The sequence below is a fragment of the Hippoglossus hippoglossus genome, chromosome 14 (genome assembly GCF_009819705.1).
Source record: "Hippoglossus hippoglossus isolate fHipHip1 chromosome 14, fHipHip1.pri, whole genome shotgun sequence".
Lineage (NCBI taxonomy): Eukaryota > Metazoa > Chordata > Actinopteri > Pleuronectiformes > Pleuronectidae > Hippoglossus > Hippoglossus hippoglossus.
In genome coordinates, this window is record NC_047164.1 from 23,959,851 (window position 1) to 23,977,786 (window position 17,936).

At 39.8% G+C, this 17,936-nt stretch overlaps 2 protein-coding genes and 1 long non-coding RNA gene across 3 annotated transcripts; 2 read left to right on the forward strand and 1 right to left on the reverse strand.

Annotated features, from left to right (window-relative positions):
* Positions 1 to 3,497: 3,497 nt before the first annotated feature.
* Positions 3,498 to 17,888, reverse strand: LOC117774654. Its single transcript, XR_004616116.1, has 3 exons — positions 17,667 to 17,888; positions 13,751 to 13,755; positions 3,498 to 3,508 (listed from the first exon to the last, which is right to left on the reverse strand). It is a non-coding gene; the product is annotated as an uncharacterized LOC117774654 (long non-coding RNA).
* Positions 5,165 to 9,268, forward strand: lim2.1 (lens intrinsic membrane protein 2.1). The gene is made up of 5 exons (XM_034607219.1): positions 5,165 to 5,250; positions 6,578 to 6,759; positions 7,397 to 7,546; positions 7,876 to 8,010; positions 9,125 to 9,268. Exons 2-5 carry the CDS (start codon positions 6,585 to 6,587, stop codon positions 9,184 to 9,186), a joined length of 522 nt encoding a protein of 173 aa, XP_034463110.1. The 5' UTR covers positions 5,165 to 5,250; positions 6,578 to 6,584; the 3' UTR covers positions 9,187 to 9,268.
* On the forward strand, positions 11,791 to 15,059 carry bsx (brain-specific homeobox). Its single transcript, XM_034607218.1, has 3 exons — positions 11,791 to 12,124; positions 12,715 to 12,905; positions 13,467 to 15,059. Exons 1-3 carry the CDS (start codon positions 11,827 to 11,829, stop codon positions 13,707 to 13,709), a joined length of 732 nt encoding a protein of 243 aa, XP_034463109.1. The 5' UTR covers positions 11,791 to 11,826; the 3' UTR covers positions 13,710 to 15,059.
* Positions 17,889 to 17,936: the final 48 nt, after the last annotated feature.

The following is a 17,936-nucleotide window of genomic DNA, read 5'->3' on the forward strand; positions in this document are numbered from 1 at the left end:
ATTTCAATTATTTAATTAGAGAGGGAAAATGAAAAGACTTAAGTGTTGTGATTTCTGCAGTCTTTCATAGATCAATCTAATGTGCGCTCACATTGGAAATCAACCAAGATGGAAGAGGGGCAAGTGAAGTAGCGTCTTCCTAAATCACGCAATTAAAATGGCAAATTAGTTTCTTGATATATTCATTTAAGTGGTTAAGTGGAAAGGTTTTTCTCCCCGTCCACGCGGCTGTCTCCTGGGTGGCTGCAGAGAGGCAGAGCCATCCACATGCTCTTATGATTAGAGCTGCCGTTCATTTGCTGAGAGAACACTGAAAGCACTTTTGCACAAATTAACCATTTGGAGGCTTGAAAATTCAATTCCGAAGAGTTGATTCAAGCATTTAGGCAAAGCGTGGCTGGAACGTAAAGATTTAGAAGCATTTTGCCCACTAATGTCGATAACTCACAGAGGCCATTATAGGTTTTTTTGACCTTGTGTCTTGTGAACAGCACAGCTGGAAAATACCAGCGTTTCTCATTTTTGACTGATTTCTGTCACCTTCACATCTCTGCTCTTACTGTATTTATACAAAAGGTTGTTTTCCTGCTGAACAGCAATGTAGCTGTTATAATTTGGACATTTTGTCCATAGTGAAAGGTCATCTGATGCTCAGTCACTTGTTCCATTTGTACAACGATGGATCGAAGCTTCTCATTGATAGGATCTGTATATGGAGAGAAATGGACTGTGGCATGTAGCAATAATGATCAAATATAGACAGAGAAACAGAAACACAAACAAAACCAACAGAACTCTGAGAAAAATTGATTGGAAGAATGATGATGTGCAATAAATTAAACATGCATCTGATGAAGAGCTCTCAGTGCCGGGTTATATGATGTGTGAAAACAGAGATTTAAAATAATACTTTATGATAGAACTTGTCATCAAAACCTTACAGTCACGTATTTATAGTGACCTATGTTTTGCCTTTGATTCAAAAAATATTATCAATAGTTGACCCATGTCCGTGGTGACGGCTTTACACTGAAGGACCTGGCAGTGATGGTGATATATAACTGTTTTGTTTATGTCTTACTGATAGAACACAGGAAGTGTTGAGGTGGAGCTAATTTGACTGCGAACACATGTGGTCCATCCCAACAGGCATTTTAACCTCTTTCTCCCGATTAGACCTTTTCCAAGGACTGTAGCACGGACATTTTTATTATGGATAAAGATACAGCTTTATCAAGTTATGTCAAAATCCTCGCACCGCTCCAACCACAACAGCTATAATGAGACATAATGAGTCAAAACACAGGGTGCAAAGGGCCTTTTTTCTATCAACACATCATAATTCAACCTTGATTTGTGTACGTAGATATTATTTCTCTTCTGTTTAGTCAATGCAACCATCTATTAAATAATTAAGGTGGAATAATAAGTACAAAATTACCTGGAATGCAGGTATAATAGTAAATTACCATAAATTGGAAAAATTAAATACCTCAACATTTTATTTAATAAGATGTATTAACTTACTTTCCACCACCTTAGTTACTTAAAATCAGGGAACACGCAGGGTAACACACTGTCACTTTTTCAAAAACAAATGGATCATTTTACTCAACCAACACAACAAACCACATCTTTTAAATACTCAGCCAGTAAAGCCTGTAATCCTATAACTATAAAATTGAGTGAACAGTTACTCAGTGAGGCAGAGCTTTAAAACAGAGAGTCACAGGAGTGTGTGGATTATTTCGGACAGACAGCAGGTGCACAACAAGCAGGAGGATTTCAGACGTGCCTAAGCTTTGTGACTTCGCCACAACAATGCGAACATGACAGACGCGCACTCTTTGTAATTACTCTTGTCGCATTACCTTCCCCAGTGCTGCATGATCTCCTTACTCACCAATGATACCACATAAATGTAGACTTTCCATAACAAAATTAATCTCTCAAAAGCTGGATGGATACAAGAAAACGTGGATTTGCTCTTCTGTCACAGAGGCATATTGTCCACTTTGATGGTGCATGGGAGGATATCAAATGCCCTCCTGGCTGCCACACTCCAGATGGAAGAAAATAGGCTGTAGTCTATAAAAATGAAGTTAGATGTAAGTACAGCACTCAAATCTCGGGGAGAAAAATGCTTTTTCTGGGGCATTTTGTTGTCAATTGGTCTGAGCAACTTGCTGTAATGCAGTTAATGGAGCTACTCTTTTCCTTTCATCTTCAGGGTTTGTGCCTGTGTGTGTCAAAGCAAAGAAAGCCCTGGCTGGATATGGCAAAGAGCCACAACAGGGGAAATACAGGCAGATGATGGTGAGAATGAAGGAAACATCAAGTCAGAGCACAGTGAAGGGATCTGCTCTGGTGTGAACTGCTCCTTCAAACACCTGCCACCCCCATTTACCTTCATTGCTACCAATTTTGAAAGTGGAATTTATATATATTTACAGTATTTCAGCAAGTAAATGTTGTAATATAGTACAGCACTGTAACAAATGAACGAGGGTGAATGGTCGTGATTCCCACAACATTGCTGAAAAACGACCAGTGCCTTAATCCAGGGGCTCCCAAACCTTTCCATGCCAAGGACCCCCATATAGCATAAGCCTCTGGCGGGGACCCCCCAGTTGCAAACTTTTTTTAAATTACGTGTGCAATATGATGGCAAATATCAAAAATCAAACATACAGCTTCTTAATATATTTCCCTTATTTTTATTAATAACTAATAATCTGTCTTCTTTCTGTTACAAACATTCCTTGTCATTTCTGTCCAGGCATATTATCTGTAAACATATATATATATATATATATGTATACACATACACATATATATATATGTATACACATACACATATATATATATTCTAGTTTTTCTATTTAGTTATTTATTCATTACATTCAGTGTCTCTCTTCCGTTATAAACAGTGCTTGTCATTTAAGTATGTTTGTCTCTGTGTGTATACCTGGTCCCTTACTAGTGAATACCTGGTCCCTCATACCTCCGAGTTTTAGATGCCAAGGTGGTATTCCGTGGTTGTGGCAGTTTTGCAGCTGAGTCATCTTCAGTCTGGTTGTCGGATCTTTTTCTTTTTTTAAATGTGTCCATTTTTGCCTTTAGCAGGAGGTAGCTAGCTATTTTTCATCCACACAGCAACTTTCTGATGCAGCGGCTGCTCAATTCTGATTGGCTTGAGCAGTGTGTGGTTTTTTAAAATAAAAGATTGGCATTAGAAGAAAAAAAGATTGGTATCCAAGGACACATAGATTTCGATATGCAGTGATTAATAACATCTAAAAAAACATTTAATTTAATAATTACTTATTTTATTCTTATTGTCCCATTGTCCCCCCTTTTCCCTTACAGTTTCCGCGCCCCCCCTGGCGCCCCCTGGCGACCCCCCTGGGGGTCGGGACCCCCACTTTGAAAAGCAGTGCCTTAATCCATACCGGACAGCAACATGCACCATATTATGTGAATACTTGACAACAGTTAAAATGTTTCCCTATGTTTCAGTCAACAACACTGTAACTCCCATATACAACCAACGGTAAACACAATGTCTCTTTCCCTTTTGGTTCATTGATAAATAGCTTCTTCGTAACATAAGCAGCACTAAGATTAGAGGCAACCTGATGGTTGAAAGTCCCAAGTTCACTCTTTTTCTAGCTCTATAACCAACTCATAGGAAATATGTCTTTAGCTGCTAAATGCTCAACTTTGCTCACCAGCATGTCTCTAACTGTGTCTGTGTGCTGTTTAATGCAGGGCAGGTTTACCAGAGTACATTTGGCTTATCAGAGCTCAGCAGTGCTGGAGGGAGTTCTGTCCTTTCACAGTATAGCTGTACTGCGAATGATTAACGTGTGAAATCGAGGACATAGTTGAAAAACTATTGTAGAGCCACTGTCTGCTTTACAGTGCATTAAAGGAGCAATACAGATGAAATGCTGGTTAAAAAAAAAGTGTTCTTTCAGGAAGATGTTTGCTTTAATATTGTTGTGATTAAAATTACAGACCAGTGTTACAAGGTACACTGTAACATATGGAAATTAGTATAAGGGCCAGATATAAGAAGAAAATGAGAGGAGGAGGTTTTGTTTCCGTTTTACATAACTAGAATAAAGTTAAAATGAAAAGAATAACATTGAAATAATTCTGAATGTTTAAATTTCCCCAGAATCAAGTCAAACGCTGCGAATAAATTCAAGCTTAAAGTCAAACTTTGAAAAATATATAGATGAACTGGTGACATTCTTTCTCTTTTTGTACATAATCACAGAGTGGTAATCAGTATTTGGACTTTGATGAGTTTTTGACAAGAACTGTGTGTTCAGAAGGAGAAAACCATGCAGACTTTAAAAGTAGCTTGACATTTCAACTTTCAACTCGCAAATGCAAACAAAAAGATTTATTTCAAATCAGTTCCCCACATTTAACTTCAACAGAATGAAAGAAGTGAAAGAAATAAATGAGAAACAACACCACTGGAGACAGAACCTGGTGAGTAAAGGATTGATGCTGAAATTATAATGGTCTTGTAAACAGCTCATACTGGCTATACAGCTGTAGCAAAAACATATAAAACGCTCCTTTAAATGACCTGATATCCAACTCACACTGTGGTCATACTGGTGCATCCCCTTTGTGTTGTAGAGATCGAAATACATTTTAACCATAATAGCTTCCATTTCCTGTAGATGAAAATATTAACTACCTACAGTGTATGTGTAATACTGGTTAATATTTACTGCAAATGTACAAAGTCCATAATAAGGAATTCCCCATAACATACCAATAATTTATTAAAACTTAAATCTGATTGTTAGATCTCTTTTTTTTTATACTTTTGTGACAAGGTTTGCTTTTAAATGAGACCAATATATGAGACCAGCAGCAGTCCCTGTACCGCCTGCCCTTCCCCCCAGTAAAGCCTGTTCAGCCCTCCACTTTCAATCAAAACCATGCAGTCATCAGTATTACTTTAGCTTGCCAAGCTTTGGTCATTTCTGTTTTTTCAGCAGATTCCCAAACCACAAAACTGGCAGGTGCTGATTGGCCCGTGGTCGGCCTGGCCTATTGTCTCAGCGGCGTGTTTGTTGTGGCCCCAGTTCCCCCCTGTTCAACCCGTCAAATGCTAGAGCTATTAGCTCGCTGGGAATCTGCCTGTGTTGGCATTATAGGATCTTGTTGTATTTTGTCAGGCAGCCCTGTCTTCACACATCTTCATAAAAGGGGTTGATTAAGGTAAGATAATACTGATTTCTCGCCAATATCTGTTGTTGTTTATTCAGTTATTTGTCTTTTAATTTGTTGCTATATATTGTGCTTCTTTTTTATTTTGCATGTAAAGAGATAGCTCCAGTTCTTACAGCTCCATAGGTAAAGCATATTAGCCACTGCTACAGAAGGACGACAAAAAATGTGCACACTCATCTGTCCCATTTTATTGTCTTAAAATGTTCACAATGTCTTTTACTTTCCAGGGAGATAAACAGTGTCACTCTGCTGCATATTAAGTCTACATGTACAGAATAGCTTATTTATCAATGTGACTACAGTGGGGGTGAATGAAAAGACATTAAAACCAAGTTTCTTCTTGAGGTTTCACCCCCTGGATAAAAAATTTATAGAAATAAAGAAATGTGCACAAGGGAATCAGAACTATAGATTAGTATGTAATAAATATGCACAGACCTTTGTTCTTGGTGGGTCAGCTTTCTCAGGTATTTTACAGTAGTGTAGGACATGTGAAGTGAGAGTTGAGGGATTTCAGTTGAAAGATTGAATGATGTGATTGTGCGATTGAGAGGACACCATCACCTACGAGGTCAGTGCCAACCACCACCAAGGCCTCTGTCTGAGCGAAAAAAGACTTTTGTTTCAGGGGCTTTCATTGTCGTGACTTCCGAGAAAAATATTTCATCTAACTAGCTGACTGATGTTGATAAAATAAAATGATTAGGATTTATCATACGTCACAAAGCATTGACATTCTGAGACTATTGTCATTTGTTTTGTTTTGTCAAATTGATTTAAAAGTGCTTTGGTTTAGATTGAGACAGCTGCTGGAACTTGCCAGAGAGGATGCTCAGGGGGATATGCGGAACTATAGAGCTCTTCAGTTCAGGTTTCAGACATAACAAGATATATCTTTCTATCATCTTTTCCCCAAAAAACATCCATGACAACTCTCCATGAGAACGAGAGGATGGCTGCAGGATATTGCACCCAGGTGGAACAATGAGCAATAGATGTATCAAGTATCAAAGCATCGCTGGATTTGATAGTGGTTGGACCTTGTGTGTGTGCACGCATTGTGAGTGGGGGTGTATGTAAAGCCTTCTTCAGGGACTGATGTCCCAGAGAACAAAGTGGAGCATACACATACACGGGCGACCCCGCAGCTCAATCCAGTGGAAATAATATGTTCATTACAAAGCAATTACTGACACTTACACCCTCTCTCCCTGAAGTGTGTGTGTCTGTTAGGTAGAGAGGAGGGGGCCCTTCCACTGACCGCTGATTCTAAGCGACCTTATGTTCCTCTCTATGTGTGTGTGTGTGTCTGCAGGTGCAGGATGTACAGCTTTATGGGTGGAGGGCTGTTCTGTGCAGGAGTGGGGAACATCCTCCTGATTGTTTCCACAGCAACCGATTACTGGATGCAGTATCGGCAGTCCAGCAACTACATGCACCAGGGCCTGTGGCGCTACTGTATGCCAGGCAAATGCTTCCCACACAGCGACAGCATTGGTAAGTGTAGCCGAGTCGTGTCGATGATTGGGAGGTTACTAACTAAAATATTTTTCTGTTACTTCTGCAGACATTTTTGGAAGGTGGAGCTGTTCCAGAGGCACAAATCATTATTTCACTGATGAGAATGAAATAAAGCTCTGAGGGTGGAGCCAGAGATTCAACAGTTTTGTGAGGTTCATTCTGTGCACTGAGCAGTAAAAGTTCAGCTTGCCAACAAACCAGTCCTCTGTCTGAACATCTCTATGGTTCTATGGCTAATTCAAACCTTAACGGGCTGAATGGTGAACCCACACATTTAGGCTCAAATGGGAGCCGAGTGAGCAGTGTTACAATACTGCACAACAATGAGGATAGATAATGGCAGATAACATCTCTCCTTTTTCATTGGATTTCAGTGACTTGCAGAAATTCATGATGGTTACATGAGGGTTACTTCTACAAAACGTCGATCACGTCTGTTAAACATGTGGTTGTTCATTTACGATTTTCATCTGACCTTTTTCCTCTTTTCTTCTCAGAGATGTATTTCACATTGCTTTGTTAATGTAGCCTGAGCAGAGCTACGTCTCAGATCATTCACCTCTGTTGACTTGCACTGACCCCACCAGTGACTGACCTCTGACCTTGTCCACAGCCCACTTAGACGCCACCCGCGCCCTCATGATCCTCTCTCTTTTGGCCTGTTTCATTGGAATCATCATCGGCATTATGGCCTTCATCCATTACTCCTCCTTCGACAGGTTTGACAAAACCTTTGCTGCAGGCATATTGTTTTTCATCGCATGTAAGTTCAACTCCTCGGTTTTTCCACTTTGCACTTTTGGTTTCATCTGTAATTTGCAGTTCATTTGGCTTTTTGGTGATTCCATTGACACTAAATTTTAAAATACCTCATTCATGAAAGATTTTGTATTAAGCTCCTGTTTTAAATTCTTTATTTTGCATTATTTGTTGTGTCCTTTATCCAGTGTGAGTGAGATGATCTGGTGTTGATCTGTAATGAACAGTGAATCCGTGGGAACATTGTTAACTGACAGCTCTAATGAGCATCATTGGTAATCGTTGTTCTGAAACATTTTCTTCACACTTTTTTTTTCATTTGTTCCTTCCCAGGCTTTTTAGTGTTTCTAGCTATGGCCGTGTACACTGGTGTGACTATTAACTACTACGGGAAACGCTATGGAAACTGGAGGTTCTCCTGGTCCTATATCATTGGCTGGGTGTCAGTGGTGCTCACGTTCTTTTCAGGTAAACATGAAAACCAACAAAGCTGCAATCGGGTTCCTCTTGTTCACAAAGGTGCCATTGGATTCCTTTAGTTTGTCAGTGTTCCCACCATGGTGTATTCACTTTGAAACGTAATCGTTGATTTATACTTTGGGTAACAATAAACAACCAATAATGTACTCGAAGAAGTGAGGACGTATCTGATGGTGTCATAGTTAGCAGCAGGCTTACTATTATATTAAGACTCATTTTTACAATAATTCATGCAGAAAATGTTAAGTTTAGTTTTACAGATTACACATGTCGGGGCCTCAACCAATACCACACCAAAGCAGAAGTGTAATGTTGAACAATCAAGACACATAACGTTTCCTCTGGATCAATAACGGATCTATCAATCAATCTATCTATCTATCTATCTATCTATCTATCTATCTGTGGTGTGATATTATAAGTATAAGAAATGCTTTCACTAAGTGCTCCTCTGTGAATCATCCGCGCTGCTGTGCAGTTCCTCCTGATCACATGTGTTCCACTGCACTGACTGTGGTAATAGGTTAGAGAAGAACAGCTTCCTCATAATATCATGATGTTAAACTGTTTTGCTGAGATCAGAAATAACAGACAAATTACAAACTAGTCGGCCTAAAATGAGCAACATGAAATGATGGAAGAGAGGAACATGATGTGCATTTATTTCCATGGCATTCCCCTCACTAGATGCCAAGCACACATTACAACTATAATGTGCTGCTGCTTGGCTGTTGTTTTCCCTACAAGCATTTCTGCGACACAGCAGAGGACTCATTAGTTAGGCTGGTGAGTGCTCATATACTCACAAAGAAAATAACTCATTTCAGTTCCAGTTTCAATGTCCCAGAATTACATGTAAGGTTGCTCAGATTTTCTTGTTTTTGAAGGAAAAATGTTCAATGACTTTACTGAACATGATCCAAAAAGAGCAATTTGGCTTTTTTTTTGGGGGGGGGGGGTATTGCTGTTGAATAAAAAATGACACAAGTCACACATAATCACACATTAATTAAATTACACACAATGGTTTTAGCTGATAGACATTTCAATAATTAATCTTAACATGGTGGAAAATAAAGACCTGACTTCTCCTTCTTTTCAGGTGTATTCTATATGTGTGCCTATCGGATGCATGAATGCCCCAGGAGCGTCAACTCTCACTAGAAGACTGAAACTAGAAACCAGCAAAGGATTAGGATGTTAAGAGTTGCATCAAGGCTGTGTGTAGATCCTCACCAATAACATGGATGCAGAGTTTACCTCTGGAACATGAATGATCCAACTTGAAATGATTTGAAATAAAAACATTTGGGGGAAATGTATCTCTTCGTTTTCATCTGTATAGACCCTGTATATTTTTCTTGTTTATTTTGTGAGTACAGGATTTATTATATTTGTGCCCAGTGAGTTCTCAGCATTTTCTGATTACGTGTTTGGCCCTGCTCCGCCTGTGTCCACCAGAGACACAATTTGTCAGACAAAATTAAGTTCAGATCAGTCTGCATTGAAGAAAACATCCTGAAATTCAGATTTAAAAAAACTGGCTAAGACACACACACGCACGCACGCACACACGTAGATACATATTCTAAGTGTCCTTGAAAAGGAGACGCTCATTCGTTATGATGTAAACAATTTAGGTTTTTGTAAAGGTTTAACTCTCTCTATAGGCCTATATATTCACACGTGGTTACAATGGAATATTATTGAAAAATTATACTGAACATATAAAATACCACAAACATCATTCTGTTTCTAAAAAGTATTTTATTCAACTTTAAGTAAGTTTTAAACCAAACAAATTGTATCGGTTTTAATCCGTTTCAATTTTACAGCAATGTTATAGGAGTATAAAGCACCATAAAGGTTTTGTGTTGTTTATATTATTTATGCAAGACACACAATGCTGATATTTTTTTTCAACCGCAAATACATTGTGGTTGAGCTCCTCTGCACCGCATCGATTTTATTCCACCAGCTGCAGGATGGCTGCTGTGTAAAGAGTAAACCAGGTATAAGCCCGTGCACTGCTGCAAACCTCTTATCCAAACGCGCCACTTAACGAAGTGACGCACTGCCTGACCGGCTCAAATTTTTTACTTAATGAAATGGCCACAAAAAGCAGCTTAGCCGCGCCTTAAGAACAGCTCCTTAAGACGATTTCATCACCATTTGTTTCATTTACTTTCTAATTTCCCCCTAAAAGCAACTTGTTATCCTGGTGCGCTTCATAAAGGGGATTGACGCAGAGCCATGTGCGGCAGGGTTTCCTCCATCTGCCGCGGAGCTCTCTTCTTTTCTTTAACTTCACCTTTAGAAAAATACACTGACATTAATTTGAATGTGGTTTTGTCTCCTGGAATCTTATTTCTAATTTTGACAAATCTGTCAGAGGAAATTAATAAAATTGCTTTTCTGAATCACATTTGTAGTACTCGACTATAATGACTTTTCAGAAGGTTGTGCGCACTTGGCAGCATCCGTCATATAGTGGACAGTCTTCTCCAGCAAGAGGTGTTTGATCTGCAGCAGCAGGGACTCTGCTCATTTACAGTTTCAGCACACACGCCCGTGTTATACAAACCTATATGCAAACTAATGCAACAGAGCTTTTCCAGCCTAACTGACTCCCACTAATGAATTTGTCCTCGCTGGGTCTGGTCAAATGGAAATCCGGTCCTTCAGCCCGAGGATTACAACTTCCGCTCAAACACCTCCCTCGGTCTAATTGCCTAATAGCATTGCAGCGTGAATTCTGCCTACATTAAGACACTTTCACATTAACGGGACTGATTGGAAATGTGATGACAACACCGTATCAACAAATTACAGCGCACCGCTTTCTGGCGCAAATGGGCACAGGAGCGGCACTTGTACTCTCCCAGATTTTAATACCGACAATTACAGTCAATTTGGGAGGAATTAGCCCACTAGTCAGACCTGTAGCAGCCCAGTCCTCCTGGGGCACAGGCCACAGCACCTGACTGAAAAACTGACAACACGAAGAAAGAGATGAAACCCGGCGTAAGGACGCATGTCCAAGAAACAAGTCCGTTCATTTAAAGTTTGGTGTCGAAGGCAATCATCGGATTTAATAACTTGTGAAAGGCATGAAAATATAAAAGCACTTTGATAGTTTAGGTATTATTATTAGTGTTATTGTATTCTTATTATTGTTATTATTATGGTTGTTATTATTGTATTATTATTATTATTAATAATAATAATAATAGTATTTTTATTATTATTATTATTATTATTATTAAAGCTGCTTTAATGTCACCATTTAACAGATCTGCCATAAACTGGCTTCTTTAGGAATGTTGCCTAATGTCCACTGCACGAAAAACAGGCAAACAGACTATTAGATACATTTGTTTGGATTCATTTAAGAAAGCCTTTCTGCATCTCATTAACGAATTCAAGCCTTAATCATGATTTTGTTTGGAAAATATTTGAATAAAGAATAAGTCTTGGTGGTGAGTAAAAAACAGCGTTGTTGCTAGGACACCGTGCAGAGCGGGGGTTTGAGTGGCTGCTCAGATGAGCTGCAGTCACAGGTGCGCTGTTTATTTGCTGTCCGGTTTCCCACGTAGCGTCTAACGCGTGTCAGCCAATAAGAGGGAAGAACCAGTCCCTCGCCGCCTCCCACCGCCCATACTCAGCTGTAATTGGCCAAAGCCCAAATCAATTTCCCCAATCCGCATCTGTCTGTGAATAAATAGGCTACTTGTTGGACATGTGCCCTCCCACTGGTTCTGTGTCAGCGATCACACAGGCTGCGTTTAAACCCGGGACCCACAGATGCTGATGCACGTCTGGGCAGAACCGAACCTTCACAACACACCTCAAACTAACACCATGAATTTGAACTACGCGTCTGCGGCGCCCACGCAGAGGTCCACGTCCTTTTTCATAGAGGACATCTTACTGCACAAGCCCAAGCCGCTCAGAGAGGTCATCCCCTCGCCGTTCTGCAGCTCCCTGGCCTCCCGGATGCCCATCCTGGAGTATGGATACCCGCTGATGCCCACTCCGATACTGGCGCCCCATCCGCACCATCCCCTGCACAAGCCGGAGCACCAGTACTTCTTCACTTCTGGTAAGAGACTGACACCGAGACTGACACTGGGATGAACAACAGGTTGTTTTTTCTGCTGGCCCGATCACCCAGAGCTTTGATTTATGTATGATGAATAGAAAAAATCTAAATAATTCAAAATACATATTCTCTGATTCAAAATGAAAATATGTGATAATAATTGTTAATTATTTTAAATTTGTGGATTTACGTGACCCCCGCATTAACAAGATGAGTTTTGGAATATGACAAACATCAAAAATGAATTGATATCCGATTGTTCAGAAAATGACAATAACCAGTGATTTATTATTTCACCATCTGTATTATAAGTCACAGCACTATAATCATTTTTTGAAATTGACATAAATATACACTTTTATTCCTCTTAAATTTGTCTTGTTTAGATACAACTTTTTAAAAGCCAATCATTGCTTCCCAGGTTGCTCTACTGAGCCTCAAATTATTTACGGTTTTAAAATGCACAAAAAAAACTCAGAAAAAAAAATAAAGTCTACATGCAAAACACTGTAATTCCAGTGATCTCATATGACCTGGAATATTCCAACTTTTGGTTTGGTCGGGTTCTTCAGTTGATTATTTACCTGTAGGGATGCAGATGCCGGCCTTGTTCCAGCACCACGCGGAGTTACCAGGGAAGCACTGCAGGCGCAGGAAGGCCCGGACGGTTTTCTCCGACTCGCAGCTGTCCGGCCTGGAGAAGAGGTTCGAAATCCAGCGGTACCTGTCCACACCAGAGAGAGTGGAGCTGGCCACTGCGCTCAGCCTGTCCGAGACACAGGTACACACACACACACAGACACACACACACACACACACACACACACACACAAACACACACGGGGAGTCTGCTCAAGGATACTTCAACCAGTGCGTATCGAGTGATGTGTCTGCATGTGCTGGACACCAGTAGGTTTGCAAGTTTAATAACTAATATAAGATCTTATTAAACGACATAATGGTTGCATGCATCTGTGGACTATGCATATTTATGTTTATGCCGTCGGTTAATGTCCAACACTTTTAGATAGAAGGGCTGAGGGTGGTGTGATGTTTGAGAGAAGCGATAAATAAAATTAAGTAATTTACTCTTATGGACTGGGCTTCATTTTAGACCTTATAATTCCATAGATAATAAATGGGCTTCGTGCACTCAGGGAATAGTATGTATTTCTAATTCATTTCACTACTAAACATAAAGTAAACGTCCTTTTTCAGTCATATGAATGAATTTATATAATTTTGGCTTCATAGGATTTGTTGTGGCCAATTAGGGATAGGACAACACTTACTGTATATAAGTAAATTGAGGATACCTTTCTTAATTCCCATCATGGTGCAGGTGAAGACGTGGTTCCAGAACCGGCGCATGAAGCACAAGAAGCAGCTGAGGAAGGCGCAGGACGAGCGGAAGCCTCCCGGGGAGAGGGAGCGCTCCGCGGAGAACTCGAGCGAGAGCGACGTGAACGACAAGAGCGCAGAGGAGCTCAAACACGGACTGGAGGCGGACTACGTGCTGGAGCACGACGACGAAGACGACGTGGACATCGAGGACGACGTTTGCTCCCCGGATCATCTACTATAGTAGGCTGCAGTTTGTTTCACAGGCAGCGACTAACACTGTACATTTACTGTACATACCACACATGTTGCTGTTTTAACATGGAGCGGTGTGTGTGGGTGTGGGTGTGGGTGTGCGTGTGCGTGTGTGTGGGTGTGCGTGCAGGGGGTCAGTCTATAACAATGTTAATATTTATTCAATCATGCAAAGTGGGCCTTTCATTTTTTTTATTTTCTAAGAACTGCCCATTTACCTCTTTGTACAGGCTATATGGGAATTGTCGTGTTGTTATGTCTGAGGAAACTCAGGCTTGTTGTTGTTATTATTATTATTGTTATTATTATTATCACTAAAAAGTCTTGACATTTGTACATTTCCACATTTTTATTTTCACATGAGGAACAAAACAATTGAATTGCTCTTTGCTCTGAAGCATAGACGCATCATGCTCCACCGCCTTTTTGCACTTATGTCCTATAGGAACAGTTCCATACTCACTTAGTACTACATTTTATCGTTGTGTTTTTTGTTTTTTTTTATATATATATATATATGTATACAAGTATTTTGTATGTTTTTATTGTTTGGTATTTTATTTGCAGTTTCGTTAATGAAGTTTTGGTCAAAGGCACCGTGCTTCAGTCACCGCAGTTTATATATGTGTGTAAATATGTGTATATACTTCATAGTAGCCTATATAAATAAGGAATCGCTACTCGGCTTTGTTTATTCAGTCACACCTTTTATATTTTTTTACTACCGGAACGCCCGGTTCAATTTCCTTTGCTGTTCGCATGTTGGGACTTCAGCTGAGCGGGGATGATTTGGAGGAGAACACATGTAATCACATGGCATTAATGTGTTATGATTCAAGCCACATGTGATCCTGTGAGTGTCTGTCACCACCTGCACCAGGAGCCTGTGGTCTCCGCCCGGCGCGGGGTCCTGGAGGCCGCAGCAGAGACCCGGCGCTCCGCGGCCGGAGGACCGGACTGAACCCCCCCACTCCCCCTGCTCCCGTCATCATGTCATATACTGCTTCACAATGTTGAGGGTTGTTGCGTTTCTTTCGTTCAGCAGACACCCAGGAAAATGGTCGTTCATAAAGCCCAGCGATGAGAAAGTTACATTTGCTAATATTAAAACATTACATATAGAATATTTCACATTTTACCAATTATAAAATATTTCATATCGCAATATGAAGCCAAGTTTTTTTTTGTTAAAAAATCTATATACATTCAGTTCAGTCCAGAATATGGTCATGGAAATATTGTTTGTTTTTTAAAACTTAGCAACAGTCAGAATTTTATTTGACAGGAATTTAAACATATTCATTACAGAATTAATTAAAATCCGTTTCATCCGTTTGATAAAAAAAATCAATCAATCAATAAACAGATTCATTATCATTTTAGCACATTTTGTCTTTTAATTGTGGACATTCTGAAAACTGTTGCCCATTTCTTCTGTGAGGGTTGGTGCTGCTGTGTACATTTATAAGTTCATCATCTGGAGATGGAATTTACAGCAGTGCTGCAGTATTTCCTGTGTCCTGATAAATAAAGTGAATGCGAAAAACAAACATTAAAATATATTTGTGCTATTTCAGTGTTATTTTTATTTACCACAATTAAAGTAATTCAGCACGAATCTCATTCAAATGATTCTTAGACAATCTAAATCAACAGATGTCCAATAAATCAAATCCATCACATCCACACCGACACACTTCAGTGAGTCCTATATACAAAGCTGCCGTAAGACTGCAGAAGCACACTGTCATACAACCTTCTCCGAGCATTGTAATATTGTCATAACAGTAATATGAAACTATGGAGGGGTAAAGGGATAGGAAGTATTCATTGTGAAAAATAGATTTCATAATAGTATCTGCAAACAGAAAAACACACACTCATTCCATAATATTAAACTAGCTTTATTACATAGATTACATATTTTTTCCCACAAGCTGCATGACTCACTGGAGATTTGCACAATAACCTGCAGTCTTCTTTTCACCTTCGCACTGGATTTACTCTCTCTTACTGCCTTTTCAGAAGCAATTCATGTTGTCTCCAAAATGCGATTCTGATTAGGCAGCGGTGAAAACCCTATGTAGAGAATAGGCCATGCAGAAGGTGATCAATTAAAAGATTAAGTGTTTTGCAACACATGGACGCATCTGCATTTGAGCCTAATAGCAGGGCCATCAGCTCATTTTCAGGAAGCTTGCCGTCTACTGAAAGCGCACTTCTCACATCAAAGCATCCACGTCTGCCGTAGCTTCCCAATGGGCAGAAAGGGATGCTAATTTGCCCCCCTTCATGTATAGCGGTGAAAGACTCCTTCAATTAACTGGATTTCAATGGCAAAAAACGAGTAGGTGGGACCAAAATAAAAAAAGATGCAAAGAGACTCAGTGTGGATAGGCAGCGGTTCTCATTAAATTCAAAAAGGGCTCCGTCATTTGTTTCCAACCACGCATCTGAGGACTTAACACTAAAAACACAGAGCTTCAAAGAGTCCATGATGGGTTAAATAGAGACTATAATCTAATTACAATATTGCACAGAGGTAAATAGTGCTTTGATAATGATCTGAGGGTTCAATTAGTAAAATGAGCTGCTCTAGAGCGTTGTGTCGGGAGGAGTTGCTACTTGGAACATTGCTACAGGACTGTCGCACCAAAGACAGATAAAATCCGACCAGAACATAGAGAACTCAGATTATTGCAGGTTGAACAGTTATGTGCTAGTTAAGGGGACGGAAATAACATGGAACATGGGAATCACCTGTCTCTAGGCCTATATGAAAACAGAGTGTGGGCATGATTGACTATACTGTATGATGAAAATAAAAAGCATAGGTGCTGTTGGTGATTGATTGTTCATTGTCACTGTTAACATACTAGATGATTGAGTGTCATTAAATCCAAAAGGTGGTCAGTGACAACGTCTAAGACACTGCTGACAGTAGTGTGAGTCGGGTGCATACCTCTACATGCGGTTATATCACATCATAAACTCAATAACATTGTGTTTAAATGTAACTATTCAAATTAATCAAATGTACCAAACCTATATTGCAAAAATTCTGGCCTTTACAAGTTTGATCTAATAGACGAGGTGGGGATGACTTACATCAAAATGAATGTGCATATTCTTTCGTATCATTTCTTTCCTATAGATGCCAAGTACTGTAGATAAGGGTCCCATCAGGAAGTATAGTAACTGCATTAAAGCGTATGACGCATTTGTTTGGGCTGCGTAATATATTTCAATAGGGGTTTGGTATTTTCATATGAACAAGAAAAACATTAATATATTATTATTTTATTATATTATCTTTTAGCATTTTGTATCATGGCTATTTTAAATTGCAGTAGTTGTCATCAAGGCAGTGCATCACAGTTAACTAGAAAATCGAACTGAACAAAATCACTGAAGGAGTAAAAGCACAAAGCTGCTTGATGATGCATCAACTACAGATAAAGCTACATAACTCAGTCGGGTGAATGGAGCTCTAAACAATTATCAATGAAAAGCTAAGTGGGGACAGAAACACTGCAAAGGAGAACTGTGATTCAGGCCGATAGCTACAGCTGAGCAGTGATCCAGCGACAAAGTGCCTTCAGCTGCTGGCGCTTGGTCAGTCAACTGAAGCTTGCTCCTTTCCTCTTCTTTAAACACAACAGAAAAAGTAAGGGTCTCTGGAATTACATTCACTGTTTCCCACTGGCAGCTCTGACACCCCGAACATCCCTCTGACCACATCTGGATTTGTGTGGCTCCAGTGACTGGCCAGAATTCTTGATATTGGTGTGATCCATTCCTGAGTTTATGTATTGGAAACGCATGTTGTTAGTGTTTCTATTATCAGGCTTTCACTCTTTTCACAGTTTATTATGACCATAAACATTGAGAGCTTCAGGTGTATTTGTGATGTGAGAACAGCACACAGGGCACAGTGGTAACACACAGGGCGGCTGTGGCTAAGGAGTTAGAGCGGTCGTCCTCTAACCAGCAGGTCGGCAGTTCGATCCCAATCTTCCCCATTCCGAATGCCGAAATGTCCTTGTGCAAGATATTGAACCCCTAATTGCCCCTTCTCATAGAGAAAAGTGCTGCTAATAGATGCATTGTGTGAATTGGTGAATGTAAAACTGTACTGTAAAGCGCTTTGAGTGGTCATCAAGACTAGAAAAGCTCTATATAAATACAGATCATTTAAAAGGTCCAGTGTGTAAGA

What these genes read in the sequence shown, in the direction of transcription:
- lim2.1 (XM_034607219.1), top strand. Translation starts at nt 6,585, where the DNA reads ATGTACAGCTTTATGGGTGGAGGGCTGTTCTGTGCAGGAGTGGGGAAC. An exon ending in CATATTGTTTTTCATCGCAT is followed by an intron (nt 7,547 to 7,875) that starts GTAAGTTCAACT and finishes GTTCCTTCCCAG; the next exon opens with GCTTTTTAGTGTTTCTAGCT. An exon ending in GGTGCTCACGTTCTTTTCAG is followed by an intron (nt 8,011 to 9,124) that starts GTAAACATGAAA and finishes CCTTCTTTTCAG; the next exon opens with GTGTATTCTATATGTGTGCC.
- bsx (XM_034607218.1), top strand. Translation starts at nt 11,827, where the DNA reads ATGCTGATGCACGTCTGGGCAGAACCGAACCTTCACAACACACCTCAA. An exon ending in CCAGTACTTCTTCACTTCTG is followed by an intron (nt 12,125 to 12,714) that starts GTAAGAGACTGA and finishes ATTTACCTGTAG; the next exon opens with GGATGCAGATGCCGGCCTTG. An exon ending in TCAGCCTGTCCGAGACACAG is followed by an intron (nt 12,906 to 13,466) that starts GTACACACACAC and finishes ATCATGGTGCAG; the next exon opens with GTGAAGACGTGGTTCCAGAA.